General features: G+C 33.6%; 1 protein-coding gene across 3 annotated transcripts in view; it reads left to right on the top strand.

Moving 5' to 3' along the window:
* Positions 1–19,518, top strand: part of stg (string) — a 69,303-nt gene that overhangs the window by 20,809 nt on the left and 28,976 nt on the right. Inside the window, exon 1 of one of the 3 annotated variants that reach the window (XM_065355918.1) lies at positions 16,503–17,392. The exons of the other annotated variants lie outside the window; for them this stretch is intronic. Within the exon in view, the coding sequence (XP_065211990.1) occupies positions 17,334–17,392 (59 nt within the window). The 5' untranslated portion in view covers positions 16,503–17,333. Of the gene's footprint in view, positions 1–16,502; positions 17,393–19,518 lie in introns of those variants that run through there. 3 annotated transcript variants of the gene reach the window in all.

The raw sequence follows: 19,518 nt of genomic DNA, 5'->3' as shown, positions 1-19,518 counted from the left end.
TCACAATTGCTTAAATAGTTTTTTTTTTTTTTTTTACGAAATTGCCCCAGGATTTTCCCAAAATACCTGCTTATCCGAAAAGTCTCAATTTTCACATTTTAATTGCTATTAAAAAAAATGTCCTCGTTTTTATCATAGACAATAATTGTTGAGAAGCATTTTTTTGGCCAAAATTGCTTAGAAAATCCTGCCTTTCTGATCAACACATTCAAAAAATCCTAATTTTTGCTGTTTTTTGTACAAAACATGCAAAAAGTTTTAATTTTTGCCTGATTGCCAAAAAAAAAGAGCCCTGCTTTTTAACGCAATTGCCAAAAAAGACATTTTTTGTTGAAAAATAATTGCTTAATTTTTTTTTTTTGATAAAATTGTCTAAAATTTCTGCTTTTTAGCCAAAACACCTAAAAGTACCAACGTTTGCTTAAATTGTCAAAAAAATCTTAATTAATGTTTTGGGGGGGGGGGGGAGGGGGGAATTGCCTTAAGAGTAAAGAGTCCTGATTTTAGATCAAAACATCTAAAAAATTCTGATTTTTGTCTCAATTGTCGAGAAATTTTTTTTTGCTTTTTTAACAAAACATTTGAAAAAAGAGTTGTGTTTTGTGTCAAAAATTTAAAAAGTCCTGATTTTTGCCATTATCGCCAAATGAGTCATTTTTTGCTGAAATTTCTAAAAAAATTCCTTTTTTCACCGATTGGTCTGAGAAGTGCTGCTTTTTGGCCAAAATACCTGAAAAAGTATGAATTTTTGCCATAATGGTCAAATTAGTCATTTTTTGTCAAAATTTCTGAAAAAAAATCCTTTTTTTTACCGAATTGTCTGAAAGGTCCTGAATTTTTGTCAAAACTACTCAAAAAAGCCTTGTTTTTTAAATCACATTTTCTAAAGTCTTGCTTTTTGGCCAAAACATCCGAAATGTCTTGATTCCTGCCTTAATTTTCAAAGGAAAAAGCCCAGTTTTCACCAAAACTGCTCAAGAAGGAGCGTTTTTTAAAAAAAATCAGTATTGTCAAAAACTTCCGTTTTTTTGCCAAATTTGCAAATTGCACAATTCAACTTATAGGTATTAATTTTTTTGAAGGGAACCTTTGTAATTTTTTCTTTATTTAAATTTTGGATCTATTTTCATTTTTTTAGACTGTTGTTTTTGGAAAAAAAATTGAATGAAAAAAATTCTTGCTTGAATAAATTTAAACCTCTTTCTCCTCCTCATCCCCTCCACCTCCCCCCTCACCCAATTGAAATCTTTGAAAATATTTTGAATTTATTTTCATTTTTGCAGACTGTTGTTTCTGAAAAAAAAAATTAAATGGAAATAATTCTTGCTTGAATAAATTTAAACCTCTTTCCCCTCCCCCTCCCCCCAATTGGAATCTTTGAATACATTTTGAATTTATTTTCATTTTTGCAGACTGTTGTTTCTGGAAAAAAAATTAAATGGAAAAAATTCTTGCTTGAATAAATTTTGAACCTCTTTCCCCTCATCCCCTCCACCTCCCCCCTCCCCCAATTGAAATCTTTGAAAACATTTTGAATTTATTTTCATTTTTTCAGACTGTTGTTTCTGAAAAAAAAAAATTAAAAGGAAAAAATTCTTGCTCGAATAAATTTAAACCTCTTTCCTCCCCTCATCCCCTCCACCCCCTCCCCCCCCCCAATTGAAATCTTTGAAAACATTTTGAATTTATTTTCATTTTTTCAGACTGTTGCTTCTGGAAAAAAAATTAAATGGAAAAAATTCTTGCTTGAATAGATAAATTTAAACATCTTTCCTCCCCTCATCCACTCCACCTCCCCCTCCCCCCATTGAAATCTTTGAAAACATTTTGAATTTATTTTCATTTTTTCAGACTGTTGCTTCTGGAAAAAAATTAAATGGTTAAAATTTTTGCTTGAATAAATTTAAACCTCTTTCCCCTTACCCCTTCCCACCAATTGAAATCTTTGAAAAAATTGTGTACCCAAATTAAGTCGTGTTTTTTCCCGATTCATGCAGTTATTTTTGTTAGACTCCTCGATGAGAACAAAAAAAATTAAAAAACGAAAATATTATTCTAAATGTTGTAAAATTTTGGAAAATTTCATTAAAACTGCGAAAAAATGAGCAAAATTTGGAAATTGCTCAAAAAATCAAGAAAACAATTTTTTTGAGCGTGAAAAAAAAATAGAAATGTCATGTTTTTGAAATTGGCTAACTAGGAAAGTAGGAACCTATGCTTATGTTGATTTTTGGAGTTTTTGGGAATTTTTAAAATTTCTTGGACGAAAAAAACACCAAAAAAAAAATCGAAATTCTACAAAACTTGGCTCTAAATTTTAATTTTGGTATAATTCTTGCTTCTGACGGGTCTCCCCCTCCCCCTCATCAATTGAAAATTGTTTCTGGCGGTTTTTTGAGCAGTTCTGAAGCCTCCAGCAGATTTTTGGCACTTGAAATTACCACAAAATTTTATTCAAACAAGTTGCAAAGCTGAAATTAAAATTTATGTAATATTTTCGTCGTGCTGAATCCACTGGAGTGGCTTTAAGCTATCTTGGAGCCTCCAGTGAAGTTCTGGTAGTTCCAATTATGCGTTTCTCTTTTTCATTTATGAATATTCTCATTTAATTTAACCAATTTCACGCCATTTTTTCCAAAATTTGCTTCTATAAACGTGTTGATGTGTTTTTCCAGCGATTTCAAACTGAATTGAAAGTTTTAAAAGGGCATCGTATTCTTACTGCTTGGTAAAAAATTCTGAAATTTAGTTCCTACCGTTTCCATTGTGTAAATACTGAGTTTTCAGAGGGGGGGGGGGAGATGTTAAGATTCTAAAGCTCATTTAGACAGATTTTAGAGTCGTTTTGGGGGGGAGGGGGTAGACTGGAGTCTTCGAGATTCTTCAGCGTTGAATTTTCTTAATGTTCTTTTCAATGGATTTTTGACCATTTTTCATTCCAAAAAAATACATATGTTCTAGAAGTACGAAGAAACAGCTGAATATACTTAAGTAGGTAAACGTTTCGAAAATCATCTTTCCATCCAGCTTCGCGATACAAACAGCATAATTAGTTATTGGAAAAATAAACAAACCGTAGCCAACTCTCCACAGTCCAGATCCTTAATCGCCTAGCCTATCGAAAAAATCGACGACAATCAGTCGTCGATTACCATCACCAATTCTGTTTCTCTGCAAGGGCTCAGGTTGTTCTCTTCTATACACAAAGGCTGCACATATCAAACTTCTCTATACATACTTGTATCTGTATTCTGTACATTTCCTGTTGGCTGTTCACTTCGTTTTGTATGTCATGGTCGCTGGTCGATGGTCGTAGGTACACATAATATAAAGGCGCTTAACTATTTGGAATGAAAAAAAGAAAGAAAGGACACGGCGAAAAGAATTTTTCAGAAAAAGAAAGAGTGCCCATTTCTTGTATAAGATTTATCGTTTCGAATTCTTCTCCGTTATGTTCACTCGATTTGGCAACACGTTAATATAATAATTTCTCACAACGGCTGCTGCGGCTGGTCTCTATACGCCTATTGCCAGCAGGGTGGTCATAAGGGTGTATATTGAATATCATCTGTTAGATGATGGTATAACACAGAGTAGGATTTTGGTTAGAGGATTTTTTCCACACGAGTCTAGGATAGGATAGCATGTTGTAGTGAGATTTAATAAATGAGTTTAGAGAAATTTTTGAAGATGGGTGCTGTGGAGATGGTACGAGTAGGTATATGATGGATTGGGTGGGTGTGTTTCTAAGAATCGGAGAATAAGGATGGTTTGAAGTATGGAAGTCTCTCGGGTACCTACAGAACATGTTAATTGGTCGAAAAAGAGATGATCCTGAAAAAAATACCCCCCCCCCTTTTTCGGCCAATTTTCCTGAACTAACATTTTTTTTAATTGATGGAAAAAAAGACTGATGATCTTGAAAAAAATTTCCTGTAAGTAGAAAATTGGAAATTTTTTCATTAATTGAAGAATTTAGTTTTGAGACATGAGACATTTAAACCCCTCCCATTCTCCATGTCCAAAATTTCGACTTTTTTGCCTGTTTTTAACGAGTGCAGTTGAAAAATTTCAATTGAAAAAGGATAAGCAATTGAAAATTGATGAAAAGCCCCCCCTCCCTCCAGAAGGGTTCTGTTTCGTAAAAAAAGGGTACAAAATATACTTTCTCGAATGCTCTTCTCCAGGTCTATTTCCAAGGTTCAATTTTATTCTCTGCCAACGAACGAATTTATGAATAAAACAAACCAAGGCACCGATTTAACGAACATCGACTCCCCCGCATCCTGTGGCAGATTTTTCGTTTAATTTGTCGTACAAGTACAATTCGCGGCACCACGTTCGCTATTTTCATCTGTTAGACGATAAAAAAAAGAACCTATGCGAGAACCAGTTTCATTTTGAAAATCTGTCCATAACCGCAAAATATGCGATGCTGGTAGCGGGTGTGACGTTTTGCCAGCGCCATATGTTAGCGTCTGGAGGCACGAATTTCATCTAGCACCTGTCTCTGGAGCGAGCTTGGGGTAAAAGGAGAGAAGAAATCTGCGACTAGCACCAGCACCAGCGACCCAGCGTCTTTTTCTTCTAAGACGTTGCTTTGTTATATGTACTATGAAGAGAAGAGATGTAGAGATGAACAGGTTTATCGATATATGACAACGTTGCCCATGTCCTTGAAATATTTCTCGCCGGGGCCCGTGTGTACCCGATATTTACCCGTACAATGTATAAGGATGGATGAATTGGTGCGTTTGATTTATGCAGGTAGATAGCCGGTAAATGTACGGATTATATAAAGAGGAATGGTCGCGGTCGTTGTTGATGTTTTCGCTTTTGCTTTTATTCGTCGTATAGGGATATTTTTTTCCCGTTCTTTCTTTTTTCTTTTTTTTTTTTCAATTCGTTGATCTCTTATATACGGTCTGTGGAATGGATGGAGGTCATTCGTATTGTTCGAATGGGAATAAAAAAAGGATAGATAGTGTACATTGTACTTGTGTACCTGGTAAATGTAGCTCTTCTTGTTCCTAAGGATATCATATGGTAATGAGCGAGACGCGATAAAGGTAGTAAAATGGGTACGTAGAGTACTCGACAGGTCTTTGTTTATTGCAACTCTGGTGCGTCGAAAAAGTTATCACTTTTCTTCATGGCGCTGGTGCTGCGAATCTGTATGATTTATTATATGCTGAAGCTGAAGTGGTATTGTTTCCGTCTGTGGACTGTAGCAAAGGTTAATTGATGATTTTTTTTGTCAAGGATGTGGATGTCACTTTGGGGAGTACCTAATGTGGATTGGAAATATTCATCTTCGTATCTTTGGTGTCGAGAAAATTTGCCACAACTGAATTCCCTCGTATGCTAATATTTTGTGAAATTTAATTATGGTGACTCGGATGTCTGGAAATGGGATCAGATTTTCACAGGATTATGAAAATGCAGATTCTGCATTGGATTTATTTCGAAATCAGAAATCATAGGTAGTTGTTGATTTAGTGATCAGATGAAGTCTTGGAATAAAGACTTGGTTTTGACTAAAATCCATAAAAAGGCTTAATTTTGGTTTTTCCCCATATGTCTCTTTTAAAAAAACATTTTCAACAATTCTACTGTTTTTACTAAAACAAACAAAACATCCTGTTTTTCCTTTTCGAAGGAGGCGAAAATTCTTATTTATTTGCCTGATTACCCAAAATCTTGTTTTTGTTGTAAAAATCTTTATAAAAATTATATTTATTTCGCCAAAACTGCTAAAAATTGCCAAAAAAGCCTGTTTTCAGCAAAATTTGGTAAAGTACTTTTTTCGCCAATAATTGCCAAAAATCCAACTTTTTTGCTAAAATTACGAAAAATTTTACATTTCTGCCAAAATTATTTATAAAGAGGCATTTTTTTTTTTGTAAAAATTGCAGGACTGGTTCACATTTTTTGCGAAAAATGCGAAAAAGTCTGCTCTTTGTAGTAAAAGTTGTTAAAAACGTTGACCCTTTTTCCCAGAATTTCCAAAAATCTTCATTTTTTGCCAAAAATGTCACAAAGTGCTCCTTTTTGTCGCCAAAATCGTCCTACAAATCGTATTTTTTGGGACAAAATTGTCATGAAGACCTGTTCGTTTTTTCGCCAAAATTTCCGGATGATCTGGAATTCTATCAGAATCTAAAAAATATTCGCAAATCTCAATCAATGTGTCTTATTAGTCCTACTGGTGCAGTTTTTTTGCCCAAAATTGTCAAAATTTGCAGTTTTTGGTCAAATTTGTCAAAAATTACTAAAAATGTCAGTTTTCTACCAAAATTGTCAAATTTTTCAATTTTTTTTTTTTGTCAAATTTGTAAGAAATTTTAGTTTAAATAGGTACCTACCAGTTTCTTATCAAAATTTTTGCCAAAAGTGATGATGATAGAAAGGTATTTATTTTCCAAAATTGCAGAGCTAATCCAATTTTTTGCAAAAATTGCACAAATAGCTTGATTTTTGATTTCTGTTGCCACAGTTTTTCTCGGAACATCTGACTTTTTTCTTTTCAAAACTGCCAAAATTTTTTTTTTTTTTACCAAGGGGTGGTTAAAGATGCCAAAAAACTTACTCTTCTGGCAAAATTGTTGCAAATTGCTGCTATTTGTCGCCAAAATTGTCCTACAAATCCTGTCTTATTAGTCTAAGTCCCACTAGTACAGCTTTTTTACAAAAATTGTCAAAAATTCTTTTTTTTTTATTATTATCAAAATTTTCAAAAATTAATTTCTGTTGTCAAAATTGACAGAAATTTGTTTTTTGGCAGAATTGGTAAAAATTAAAATTTTTTGTCAAAATTGTTAAAAATTTTTTTTCAAAATATTGTCAAAAATTGCAGTTTTTTTTGCCAAAGTTGTGACAATTTTTAGTTTTTTTTTGTGAAATTTGTCAAAAATTTCAGTTTTTTTTTGCCAAAGCTGTGGGTAAAAAAACTTTTTTTTTGCAAATTTACAAAAACCTTGATTTTTTGTTGCCACAGTTGCCAAAAAAATTCTGACCTTTTTCGCCAAAATTGCCAAAAATTTCACTGTTTGCCATTTTGTATGAATCAGAATGAGTTTTTTTACTAAAATTGTGGTGCAGGTCAATGTGAAAAAATCGTCATAAAGTCCTGATTATTTTTTCCTAATTTTTTGTTGATGAAAAGACCCCTTTTTGCAAAAATTACGGAGCCTGTCCACTTTTTTGCTCAAATTCCGGAAAAGGTCTGTTTTTTGTTACCAAAGTTGTTGAAAATTTTCACTTTTTTGCAACCATTTTTAAAAACTTACCTTTTTTGCCAACGTTGCCAACAATTTTACTGCTTTTGCAGATATTTACGGAAAACTGTTTTTCCAAAATTGTAAAACAAGACTACTTTGTTGCCAAAGTGAAGTTGTCAAAAAATCTTGATTAATGTTACCCAAAGTCTTATACTTTTTTCCCTCAGCGCAATAGCCAAAAAAGTCTGATTATTGTTGCCAAAATTTAAAAAAGAATTGTTTTTCAGTCAAATTTTAGAACCGGTCTGGGTTTATGTAATATTGTCTAAAATTGTAATTTTTTGCCAAAATTAACAAATAGTGCAGTTCTTTATGCAAAAGTACTTTTCAAGTTTTTTTTTATCAAATTTGTCTGAAATTGCAGTTTTTTTAATCGAAATTGTCGAAAATTATATTTTGTATTGTTTTTGTCAAGATTATCAAAAATTGCAGTATTCTTATGTGAGTTTTTTCCCTTAAAAATTGTAGTAATAAATTTTGAATTTTTTCCAAAATTGACAAAAATCAAAGTTTTTTGACAAGTTAATAGTTTTAGTTTTTTGCCAGATTTGTGAAAAATTGTTTTTTTTTTAAAAATCAAAATTGACAATTTTACTGTTTTGTCTAAAGTGTCAAAAATTATAGTTTTTTTTGTCATTTTGTCAAAAGTTCCTGCTTTTTGCTAAAATCTTATAAAATTCTGTCAAAAATATCGGGTTTTTATTAAAATTTTCAAAAGTTCCAGTTTCTTTCAAAAATTGACGATAATTCCATTTCATTATCAAAATAATCTAAGATTTCATTTTTTTAGTCAAAATGGTCAAAGGGTCTGTTTTTTTGCCAAAATTGTCAAAAATTGGAATTTTTTGGTCTGATTTGTTGAAAGTTGTTTTTTATTTAAGTTGCGAAAGTTGCCAAGCAATTCGACTTTTTTTGCCAAAGTTGCCAAAATGGTCTAATTTTTTTGTCAAAATTGTCATGAAAGTTTTACCTAACTTTTTTTCAAGCTGCTTAAAATTTTAGTTTTTTGGCAAATCTCTAAAAGGTATCATATTTTGCCAAAATTGCAAAAAAGTTCTTTTTTGTATCTACTTTGGTACCTGGATTCTTTCATAGGATCCTTCATTCAAGCTCGTAATTTCAGTGTGTCTATAGGTTGAAGGAGGGGGGAGGGGGGGTCATGAATGCATCAGATTTTCAAAATAGCAAACTGAAAAAAAAATAAAAGCACAGGTGCTCTGAGATTCCAGAAAAGGTTGGAAAAGTCGTAAATCCACCATCAGATCCCCCCCTCCCCCCAAATTTTTTCGTGCAGCTTTTGTAGCTTTTTCGAACTTTGTGGTAACGCTGCTAGAATGCCTTCATGGGGGGGGGGATTCAATGTCGAAATTTAAGACATAGTGATGTTTTGAAAAATCGTCAATTTTTTTCGTAAAACATTGAAGAACGAGCGTTTAATAAATGAAAATTGACTGTATCGAGTTTAAAGAGGATTTGCTTCCTTGAGTATCAATTTTTGACGGTGTTTTTTCCAGTTTGAGCTGCAATTTTCGAAATGTGGAGTTCATATGTGATGTTTGAAGTTGAGTCAACATCTTCCCCTCTGCCATAAGGACCCGAATGAATGTCAAGTTTTTATCCTTGGAATATAAACCGACGAGTGAGTTGGCGACTGTCGTACTATTTCTTGGGACTGAGCGAATGAATCACCTTTCAGCAAACCACTTTATTGTGACGGAAATGGTTAACTCGATTTAAATAATTACCATATCCCCCTCCCCTCTTTCGTGTCCTATAATTGAAAAACCAAAGCTGCTGTGTGTTCAATAAAAATGTTTTTTACATCGGCCGATCAGCATATAATTTCCATCTTCAATGACCCCTCTCCTCTTCCTTTCCCATCTACTTGTATCTTCGAACAAAATACAATTTGATTTCCAAAGGTTATATTCGAATTCAAGAATGTCGACGTAGGGTTTCGATTAAAAAAGGATATCGTGTTAACAACTCGACTTGGTATGCTCACATATGGTGTACCAGGATCACACCCAATATAACTACACATCATTCATGGTAAGGTATGGTACAAGTACGAATCCCACAGAATCGTCATTTGAAAAGTAATAAAACAAAATGCCGCGTATGTACGAGTAGTTCGACCTTTAGCATTATAGCAGTGGCCCATATACGAGTACGCAGCTATAGCAGCGAAAACTGTAACACATTCCTTATGTATGTGAACGAGACACCCTATATCCTAAATCATTTAGCCGCATTCAAGACATCTCCTCGACGTTGGATAAGAATAGATACCGGATATGCAGAAAACCCAATATCAAATATACGCAACACTCTCCTCTAGCTATGGGCCAAAAATGCCGACCGGATTTCCTATCGAGCACATGATTTTGACGGCGGTGGCGCGAACGCGAATCCCTTTCCAATAATGCGCGAATATCCCTCTAAATCTCGCGCCAGCCAGCTTCGGACCCTTATTCTCTACGATTACAGCGTCTGTGCTGATCTTAAAAACTGCACACGCATAACGGTTCACCGGTGTCTTTTCTTCTTTGCCTCCCTCTTCGTCTGTCTGGCACTTTTCATATATAACGCGTCATGTACAGAAATCAATATAAAAACAACAATAGCCAATTATTTCCTTACTTTACTGTATGGCCTATAATGTAGTCTCCCGTCTGGGAAGTTCAACGACGCCTGCCTTGGCCTGCTCTAACTATCGTAACAGACGTCCTAGACGATCGCGATACATTATTCATACATACATAGAAGCCTAATAAGTAAATTTTTGAGGGGTGGACTTCCTACGTATGTAGTTGCTGTATGTCTGTGATGGTGGAATCCCCCCTCGATTTTATCGTTGACCCCTTAGACAGCGTGGCAGACGGTTTAATTCGGAGTATCGCCGGTGTGATATCAAATGCTGGACAGATACCGAGGAGCGGATAGAGTTTGCTGAGAAACTTGATTGGGGAACTGGGTTGTTTCATCTTTGCTGTTGATGTAGTTTGCAGACATATTTGTTTTGAAGTCGAGCATGGTTGTGAAAATTTGCGACCTTTATTTTTCAACGAGGGGGGGGGGGGAGGGAGGTCACCAAGAAATCAAAAATTTTACGAGATTTAACCAACCAGAGAATTGAGTAACTTTTTCATATTGGAGAAATCAAGATGAAGGCACCATGGCCTTCAAGATGCCATGCTTATACCTAGTTATGAAGATTGATGATTTTCTAATCCAATTTTTCCCACTTTTGTGTACCTATCATATTATCCTGTATCAATTTTGAAAAAAATAAAGCGACCTATGTCAAAAATTGAAGTCTGTTTAGTAAACTACCTACTCGAAAGAACGGTTCAAAAAAGACAGCTGTTTTCATTGCAAGGAAAATTTATGAAATAACTAGATCAGAGCTAAATTTAAAGGTCCAGACTCCAGAAAATGATTCAAATTTTGAGAACACTTTTTCGAAAGAAGGGAGAAAAAGAGGAGAACTGGCAGAATCTAAAAAATGCTTGCAAATCTCAATCAGGGTGTTTTATTCGTACTGCTGGTGCTGCTTTTTGACCAAAGTTGTCAAAACTTGGAGTATTTTTCAATCTAACAATAAGTCAACAATTTTTGCATTTTTTACTGAATTGTCAAAAATTACAAAATTTTCCAAATTTGTCAAAAATAGCAGATTTTTTTTTTTTTTTAAATCGGCGTAAATGTCATTTTTTTCAGAGTTGTCTAAAATTTTGATTTTTTTTATCAACATTTTCAAATTTCTAGTTTTTTGCTCAAAATTGTCTGAAATTGTAACTTTTTGCCAAAATTAACAAAAAGTGCAGTTCTTTACGCGAAAGTATTTTTCAAGTTTTTTTTATCAAATTTGTCTGAAATTGCAGTTTTTTAAATCAAAATTATCACAAATTTGAGTCTTTTTGTAAAAATTGTAGTATAAATTTGAGTTTTTTGCCAAAATTGACAAAAATCAAAAACTTTCGCCAAGTTGAAAATTTTAGTTTTTTGTCAATGTCAGATTTGTTAAAAATTGTTTTTTTTTTTTAAATTGAAATTGATAATTTTACTGTTTTGCCAAAAGTGTCAAAAATTGTAGTTTTTTCTTGTAAAGTTTATCAAAAGTTACAGATTTTTTGTCAGTTGTCAAAAATTCCTGTTTTTTTGCCAAAATCTTAAAATTCTGTCAAAAATACCTATCTGATTTTTAAAATTTTCAAAAGCTCCAGTTTTTTGCAAAAATCGACAAAAATTTCATTTCTTTATCAAATTTTTTCTCAAAAGGGTCTGTTTTTTTGCCAAAATTGTCAAAAACTAGAGTTTTCATGTCTGATTTGTCAAAAGTTGTGTTTTTTTGCCAAATTTATCAAAATGATTTTTTTTTATGAAAAATTGTCATAAGGCTACGTAGGTAGGTATAAATTTTAATTCATTATCAAAATTTTCAAACATTTCTTTTCTTGCCAAAAAATTGGATTTCTTTATCAAAATGTTCAAAAGTTTTATTTTTTTGTCAAAATTGCCACAAAGTCAGATTTTTGGTCAAAATTGTCAAAAATACTATCTTTTTGCACAAATTGTAGTTTTTTTTTGTCTGATTTGTCAACAAATTCAGTTTTTTGTCAAAGTTGTCAAATATCTGTTTTCTTGCCGAAATTGTCTAAATAGCTTTTTATCAGATTTGTCAAAAATGGCTAAAATTGTCAAAAATTTCAGTTTTTTTAATAAACAATTTCATCGTTCCTGTTTTCTTGTAAAACTTTTCAGCATCTTCTTTCCCTTTTTTTCGGACAAAATGTCAGATTCTTGCTTTTCTCTCACAATTGTCAAAAATTCCTGTTTTTTTCAAATTATCGAAATTTTTGTTTTTTTGCCAACTTTTTTCATTTCTGCTTGCTTGTTGCAAAAATGTTCACAAAATTCCATTTTTTTTTTCAAAATGGCGAAAAATTGTTGCTTTTTTTGTCAACAATTGCTAATATTTCAAAAATTCCTGTTTTGTTGAAAAAAAATTCCAGCATTTTAATTCTTTTTTCTTGACAAAATTACCTACCAATAATTTTTGCTGTTTTAATTTTTTCAAAATTATCAAAAATACCTGCTTTTTTGCCCAATTGTCATTTTTTAAAATTGGCAAAATTGCCAAAAAAATCCTTGTTTTTTAAAGTTGGCAAAAATTTACCATTTTTTGACACAATTACGAGTTTGCCCAATTTCTGATTTTTTAAATTACCCACCATACCGAAGTTATCAAAATCTCAGTTTTTGTTAAAATCCGCAAGAATTCCTACTTTTTAGTCAATATCATAAAAAAAAGTCATGATTTCCCCCCCCCCCTTCTCTCTCAACCAAAGCTTTAAAATTTTCGATCTATTTTCTCTTTCTGTTAGAATTTTGATTTGAAATTTTTTTTTTGTAGTTTTCTTTGGAAACGAAAAATTGTTACCTGAAAAAATTCCGACGAATAATTTGGCCTTTCTTCCCCTCCTCACCTCTTACCAATTTGTATTTCTTCAGGGAAATTAATAAGGCTGAAATCAGGATTGTGCATCAATTTCGGAAATATTGTACAAAAGTCTTGTGTTTTGGTTTTTATATTTTATGAGACACCCTGTACAAGTATGAGCACTGCCCCCCCCAAAAAAAAAAATTGTTAGCTTTGAACTTGTAGCTGCTTCAATTTTTTCATGATGAGCAATAACAGTCAGAACTTCTCCGTTTTCCTGTAAATGTTGAATCTTATTCATGTCGATAATATTCTACTCGTATAAGCATTATCCCTTCAACTTGATTACCATGCTGCACATTTATTTATTGCCTTTTGAATGTTTTTTAAATATTAGGTACGTATGTATTAGGTACAGTTTGTTTCCAATAATTCTCTTTGATTTTTACATCGAAAAAAAGAATACTCGTATTTGCCTCCTCCTCTGATCTTATCTTTTGATGAATTGGTTTTCAAGTTCACATTAAGGGTGTGATCTAATTTCCCATTTATTCGTTGCGTTGTAAGGTTACTGACTCTTGTATTAGTAAAAAGAAGCAGACGAATTGAAAAAAAAGACCAAAAAAAAAAGTCACTCTGGAGTACTTGGTTTTGATTTACACAATGTAATGTACCTACTCGCAAACCTTTAAGGTACAAAATCCAAATACAGGTATTCCGTACCAAATTCATTTGTATAGATTCTAACTAGGTAATTGCAATAACCGGTTTTTTGATCAGCTTATAAAAATCTAACCGCTTTTTCGGATACATTTCCAGTCCTGAGTCCATCGTTACATTCATCTAGTTAGACAGGAACCTATCCCGTTAAATTTACACGCGAAATCGTAATATTATGAGAAAAAAATCGCTGTTTCCTTTTTTTTTTTTTTTTTGCAGTCATGTGTGATGGTGAAGAGGAAGAGGGAGAGGTATTGCGAATGTGCGATTTTTTTTGGCGACAAGTGTGAAAGTACGATTCGTTTTAGTGCAATGTGTGAGAATTGTTTGAGCTGAAATGGAAACAAATTGATGGGGGGGGGGTGGGGAATTCTCGTAATTTTTGAATGCGAGCATAGATGAGTTTTTTTTTTTTTTTTTTTTCAATTTACAGTGATGAGTAAGAAAATCCTGAGTTTTTTAGGATTTCATAAAGTCCTGATTTTCGCCAGAATTCGAAAAAGTTTCCATTTTCTAACCAGAGATTTTAATTTTAAAAAAGGTCTTGATTTTGGTCGAGTTCTTGAAAAAATTCAAGATTTTTTGACATAAATTTAAAAGAACTCCGGTTTTTTGGGGGAGCAAGAAAGTCCTGATTGTTTTTCAAAATTTGCAAAGAAGTCATGATTTTTATCAGAAAGAAAAGCTGTTGATTTTTCAGTCAGAGTTCGAAAAAAAAGTCCCTATTTCAGCCAGAAATGCGAAAAAGTCTCGATTTTTTAACCAGAGATTCTAAGAAGTCCTGATTTTTTGCCAGAAGTTGATACAAGTCCTGATTCAAGCCTAGAAATTTTTTTAAAAAAGTCTCGATTTTTGACAGCAATTTGAGACAATTTTGCTTTTTAAGCGAGAAATTCTAAAAAAAATTGATTTTTTGCCAGAAATGTGAAAAAGTCTGGATTTTTTAACCAGCGATTTTAAGAATTCATGATTTTTTTTAAATCCCAATTTTTGCTAGAAATTTGAGAAAATTTTTCTTTTTAAGCGAGAGATTCTAAAATCCTGATTTTTGCCAGAAATGTTAAAAGTTCCGGATTTTTGTGAGAAATTCAAAAAAGTTCTGATTTTTTCCACGATTTCAAATAGGTACATAAATCATGATTTTTGTCAAAAATTGGAAAACGTCCAGATTTTTTTGAATTGGAGAAAAATTTTTATTTTTTAAAATGGAAATTCAAAAAAAAGTCTGAAATCTACCTGATTTTGTTTTATACTCGTAAGTTTGGAAAATATGTAGGATGATCTAGGCCAACTTTTATCACAGTCTGAAAATTCAAAAAAATTCCTATGTTTGCCAACTTGAAAAAATTTTGATTTTCAAGCAACAGATTAAAACTTCTGATTTTTTCAGAATTTTTGGCACAATTTTCATCACAAATTATTTGAAAAAGGTCACGATTTCTTAACCAACATTTGGAAAAAGTCCTAATTTTTTCCAGTAATTCGAATAAACGTCTCAACTTTCCAACCCTCTTCATTTTTTGTCAGAATTTTTTTTGGAGCCTCAAGTTTTGTCAAGATTTCAGAAAAGTCTTGATTTTTTTCTAAAAATTTTTAAAATTTCAATTGTTGAATTTTTTGGTAAGAAATAGTCTTGTTTTTTTAAATACATAGTTAAAAAGTCTTGATTTTTCATTTTAGCTAAAAATTCAAAAATGCCCTGTGTAGATAATAGTCATATTAAAAAATATGATTTTAAGAGTGGGAAGGGAAGGGGAGGGGAGGGGAGGGGAGGGGGAGGGGTTGTACCCAAATTCAACTCATTACCTGCGAAGAAGATCGACATTGATTTTTAAGGATATCCGTTAGGTCAATCGAAAGTCTTGAAAAGTCAAAGACGTGAATTTTGCTCGAAACACACTTGAAAATTTCTTATAAAGCCCACAAGAAAAAAAAATTGTTCGAAAAAATCAGAAAAATGAAAAAACTGAAGTACCTAATTTTCGATCCTGTAAAAATGGCAACTTCCCTGTTCGATTTTCTCGCAGTTTTAAGTTATTTGATTGGGGGGGGGTGGTGGCATTTTAAAGAGGTAAAAATATGATGAATAGGTCATGAAGAAGTCACGATTTTTTGTCTGGGAGTTTTGTTAGACACCCTGATCTTTCAAGATCTTTTTTTTAAAAAAAAAAAACCTTTCTTTGAATGAGCATAGCCCCCCCCCCTTGGGCAAATGTAATCTCCAAATAGTCATCTGATGGGAAATTTCTGACCATGTTTCCGCTATAGAATCAATATTTGAGGAGTTTCCGGCCAAAAACCAAATTGGGGGGGGGGGGGCTCCAATCCACAATAAGGGAGAACGCTCACCAGGGATGCGAAGGTACACCTCAGATTCGTATTTAGCACTCTTGAAAAATAAAAATGGACCAGTCAGCTTTCTACCTCACTTTTCCCAATAGAATGCTAATTTTCCCAAACTATAAGAGTAAGATGCGAGTTTTTTTTTCTCTCAATCTAGTGAAAGGCGATTGTACCTATATTTGAATAATTTCTAAATAAATTAAACGTAATGGCGAAATAAAAAACAAACTCGATGTAAGGGGATGAGTGAAAACAATGGCAAAAATGTGGGTACCTAATCTATTTATTAAAAAGAGGGAGCATTTTAAACAATCGAAATAATATCTAGGTCTACCATAGTGATGAGGAGGCTAAGGTGCTAAGGCGATGCGCGCGAGAGTGTCAACTCTTGGCAATTCCCAGTACCTTTTTTCTATGTATGTACGAGTATAGTGTGTGGTAGTGCTGCTTCTGCTGGATGGATTTCCGAAAACTAAGATTGGGGTCATCGAAACACACTATATAGCTTCCCTCTGCGTACACGTAGGTACTACGAGTACATACGTTATAGGTACTATACGATGCGAAACAATTGTTTAACAATGTGTACCTGACTAGCGAGTGAAAAATGGCGCCAGCGATGACCTTAATAAAGCAAACGTATTCGATGTTGTACTTATCGCAATGCGTAGGTACTTTAAAAAAATTTATACGATATGATAGCAGTGTTCAAAGCTGCCTGATGTGATCGATTTGTGCTGCGTTAATACGATTCGTATATTATGGTAACATAGTTTCGTATTCGTGTGATCCATGTTGGTATATCGATCGCGAGATCCAAAGTATGGGTGAATGAGCTCTGGCAACAATACTTGAGGAAATACCTGCCTACCTGCCACCATCATCATCGAGTGCTGGAAAGTCATCGTCGGTAAGGTGGTTGAACTTAACAGGACACTTTTGAACGTTCTTCAAGGTGCACACAGGTTAATAAGAGAGCAAAAAAAAAAAACAGGTGAAAGGTCTTTGAGAGTTTGTTGACATGTTGTTGATACGGTGCGATATCGCGTATTAATGGAAAAGGTGGCTCGATATAGGTACTTGTAAGAGGAAAGTAAACGCCCTCGTAAATTATGTCTCCGGTAGTATGAGCTGCAGAATTGAATTGCGGTAATGGCTGATGCCATTCTGCAATTATTCCATCGGCTTGTTATTTGTCAATGTACCAGGTTCCTCTACCTCTACCTCTACTTACGTCGTCTGGTATAACTGTGAAATATGTGTATCGCGAAGAACAACGTGCACAGTGCTCGGTTAACTTCCGTTTTTCTTTTCCTCCACAATAAAGGAAACCGGTTGTGGTTGTGCCTTTTGGAAGTTTGTCTTAATTAAACGTAATTGCTAAAATAATTTACGTGGTTATTGTACGTGCGCGTGTCATACTCGTACCACCATCGAGTCGATTCAGTTCGCGATTACTGGAAGGTCCTCTGACTAAAAAAAAGTGTCGTGTGTTGTGTGGCTGGAGAAAAAAAAATGCTTAGTGGACAGATTTGTTTCCATGGATGGTATCCACAATACGTGTATTGTTGTTTTGGACACAGAGTCCAAAATGTATTTTACTGTAAGTACCAGTGGCGAACCGTTATTTTTCCTATATAGTCTTATAATGCACTACCTACTCCTACTCGTATATCTTATCAGATAAATGACACGAACACTTATCTCGTATAAATGGGCATAAAACAATTCAATAATGTCTCGCTGATGCTAGAGATGGTCTCTTCTTCCTACAACAGGGGTCCATTTTGCTTCTCTAATTCTCTAGCTATTGTATCGCTAAAAACTCTACGTCTACATTCACATGTGTATCTTTATCACTCTGGGCGAGTTGAAAAATATTCAGCACCATTTCCGAGAAAGTTTCCAAAATTTTAAATAGAGGTTTTTCTCTATGTATATGTGTTCCAAGACTCTAGGTATAAGGGGTTTTACAACAATAATACCTACCTACCTTTGCTGGCCTTTTTTTCTCTCTCTCTCTCTTTCTCTCTTCTGTTACCACGATGAATGGACGAATGGGCGGCGGTTTTGCTGTCAAAGATTGAACCTAATTGCTATACGTGGTGTTGGTATACCTTTTTCTTTTTTTTTCTTTTCCTTTTTTTTCATCAAGACGTGGCTTTTTGTGTACTTTGACATTCATTGAGTAAAGGTAAAAATACTACTTTGTTGTCGCGTTTTTTTGCCTTTTTCTATTTCTGACGTTTGATTGAATGAGGTAATTGAAGGGCGCGATTTATGAGTCTGTTTAAAAGTATTTCAAAGGTACGAGGTATCTGAGATTCGAAGTGTTTGCGTGTGATTTTTTTGTAAGTCTTTTTAACTGGCTGAAGAGGGAATTGTGACTGGTGATGTGGAGAAAGTGCTTGTAGAGTCTGAGTTGGTTGTGTTGTTTTTTTTTTTTTTAGATATAAGTCCGGTATGTAATGATAGGAATAAATTCACCCCCCTCCCTCCTGATCCTCTAGGATAACTTTTTTCTTGAAGGAGACATCCTGAGGAATATTTTAAAGCCAAACGTGTCTAGAAAAAATTGACCTTACTTACTAACAAAATGGCGGCCATTTTGATTGACAGGTCAGCCGAATTAAATCGCAGATTGCATGGAATTTTCTGAACTGGACAGAGCTAGATTGAAAAAGCATGAAAAAATTCATCTCCAGCAAAAATTTAAAGTGCTAAAGTGCATGTTTCGTTTTTTGGTGAATTTTTAAAAATCAAGAAATGAGAAAAAAGTCAAAATTTTATCAAATTGACGTAGAAAGCTGAAATTTAGGATGTACACTATTTTCGACCTGCCAAATCGATTGGAAACGGGTTCAAACCGTTTTGAGCTGTTCTGGAGCCTCCAGCAGATTTTTGAAAATTTTTGGAGCGTCCAGTCGATTTTTAAAACTTGAAATTACCTCAAAATTTAATCAAATGTATTCTGTAAACTAACTTCAACACACTATGAAGTCGACTGCTGGTAGATTTCAAGTCGTTTTTGATCCTCCAGTGACTTTTAAAAATTACTGGAGCCTCCAGTAGATTTTTGAAACTTGAAATTTCCATAAAATTTAATCAAATTTATTCTGTAAACGTGTAAACTAACTTCAGCACGCTATGAAGTCGACTGCAGGTAGATTTCAAGACGTTTTGGATCCTCCAGAGACTTTTTGGAAATTACTTGAGCCTCCAGTGCATTTTTGTAACTTGAAATTTCCACAAAATTTAATCAAATTCATTCTGTAAACTAACTTCAACACGCTATGAAGTCGACTGCAGGTAGATTTCAAGTCGTTTTTAATCCTCCAGAGACTTTTTGGAAATTACTGGAGTCTCCAGTACATTTTTGTAACTTGAAATTTTTACAAGATTTCATCAAATATGAAGTTGAAAATCGGAAATTCACGCTCAACTCCAATTTTAAATCGACTGCTGTTAGGTTTAAGTCATTTTGGAGCCTCCAGCGACTTTTTGAAAATTTTTGGAGCCTCCAGTAGATTTTTAAAACTTGAAATTACCTCAAAATTTAATCAAATGTATGTATTCTGTAAACTAACTTCAACACGCTATGAAGTCGACTGCAGGTAGATTTGAAGTCATTTTGGGTCCATCAGTGACTTTTAAAAATTACTGGAGCCTCCAGTAGATTTTTGAAACTTGAAATCTCCTCAAAATTTACTTGATCAGATACATTCTGTA

This window comes from Planococcus citri, chromosome 1 (genome assembly GCF_950023065.1).
Source record: "Planococcus citri chromosome 1, ihPlaCitr1.1, whole genome shotgun sequence".
Taxonomy (NCBI): Eukaryota; Metazoa; Arthropoda; class Insecta; order Hemiptera; family Pseudococcidae; genus Planococcus; species Planococcus citri.
This window is presented reverse-complemented; position numbering and strand designations above follow the sequence as displayed.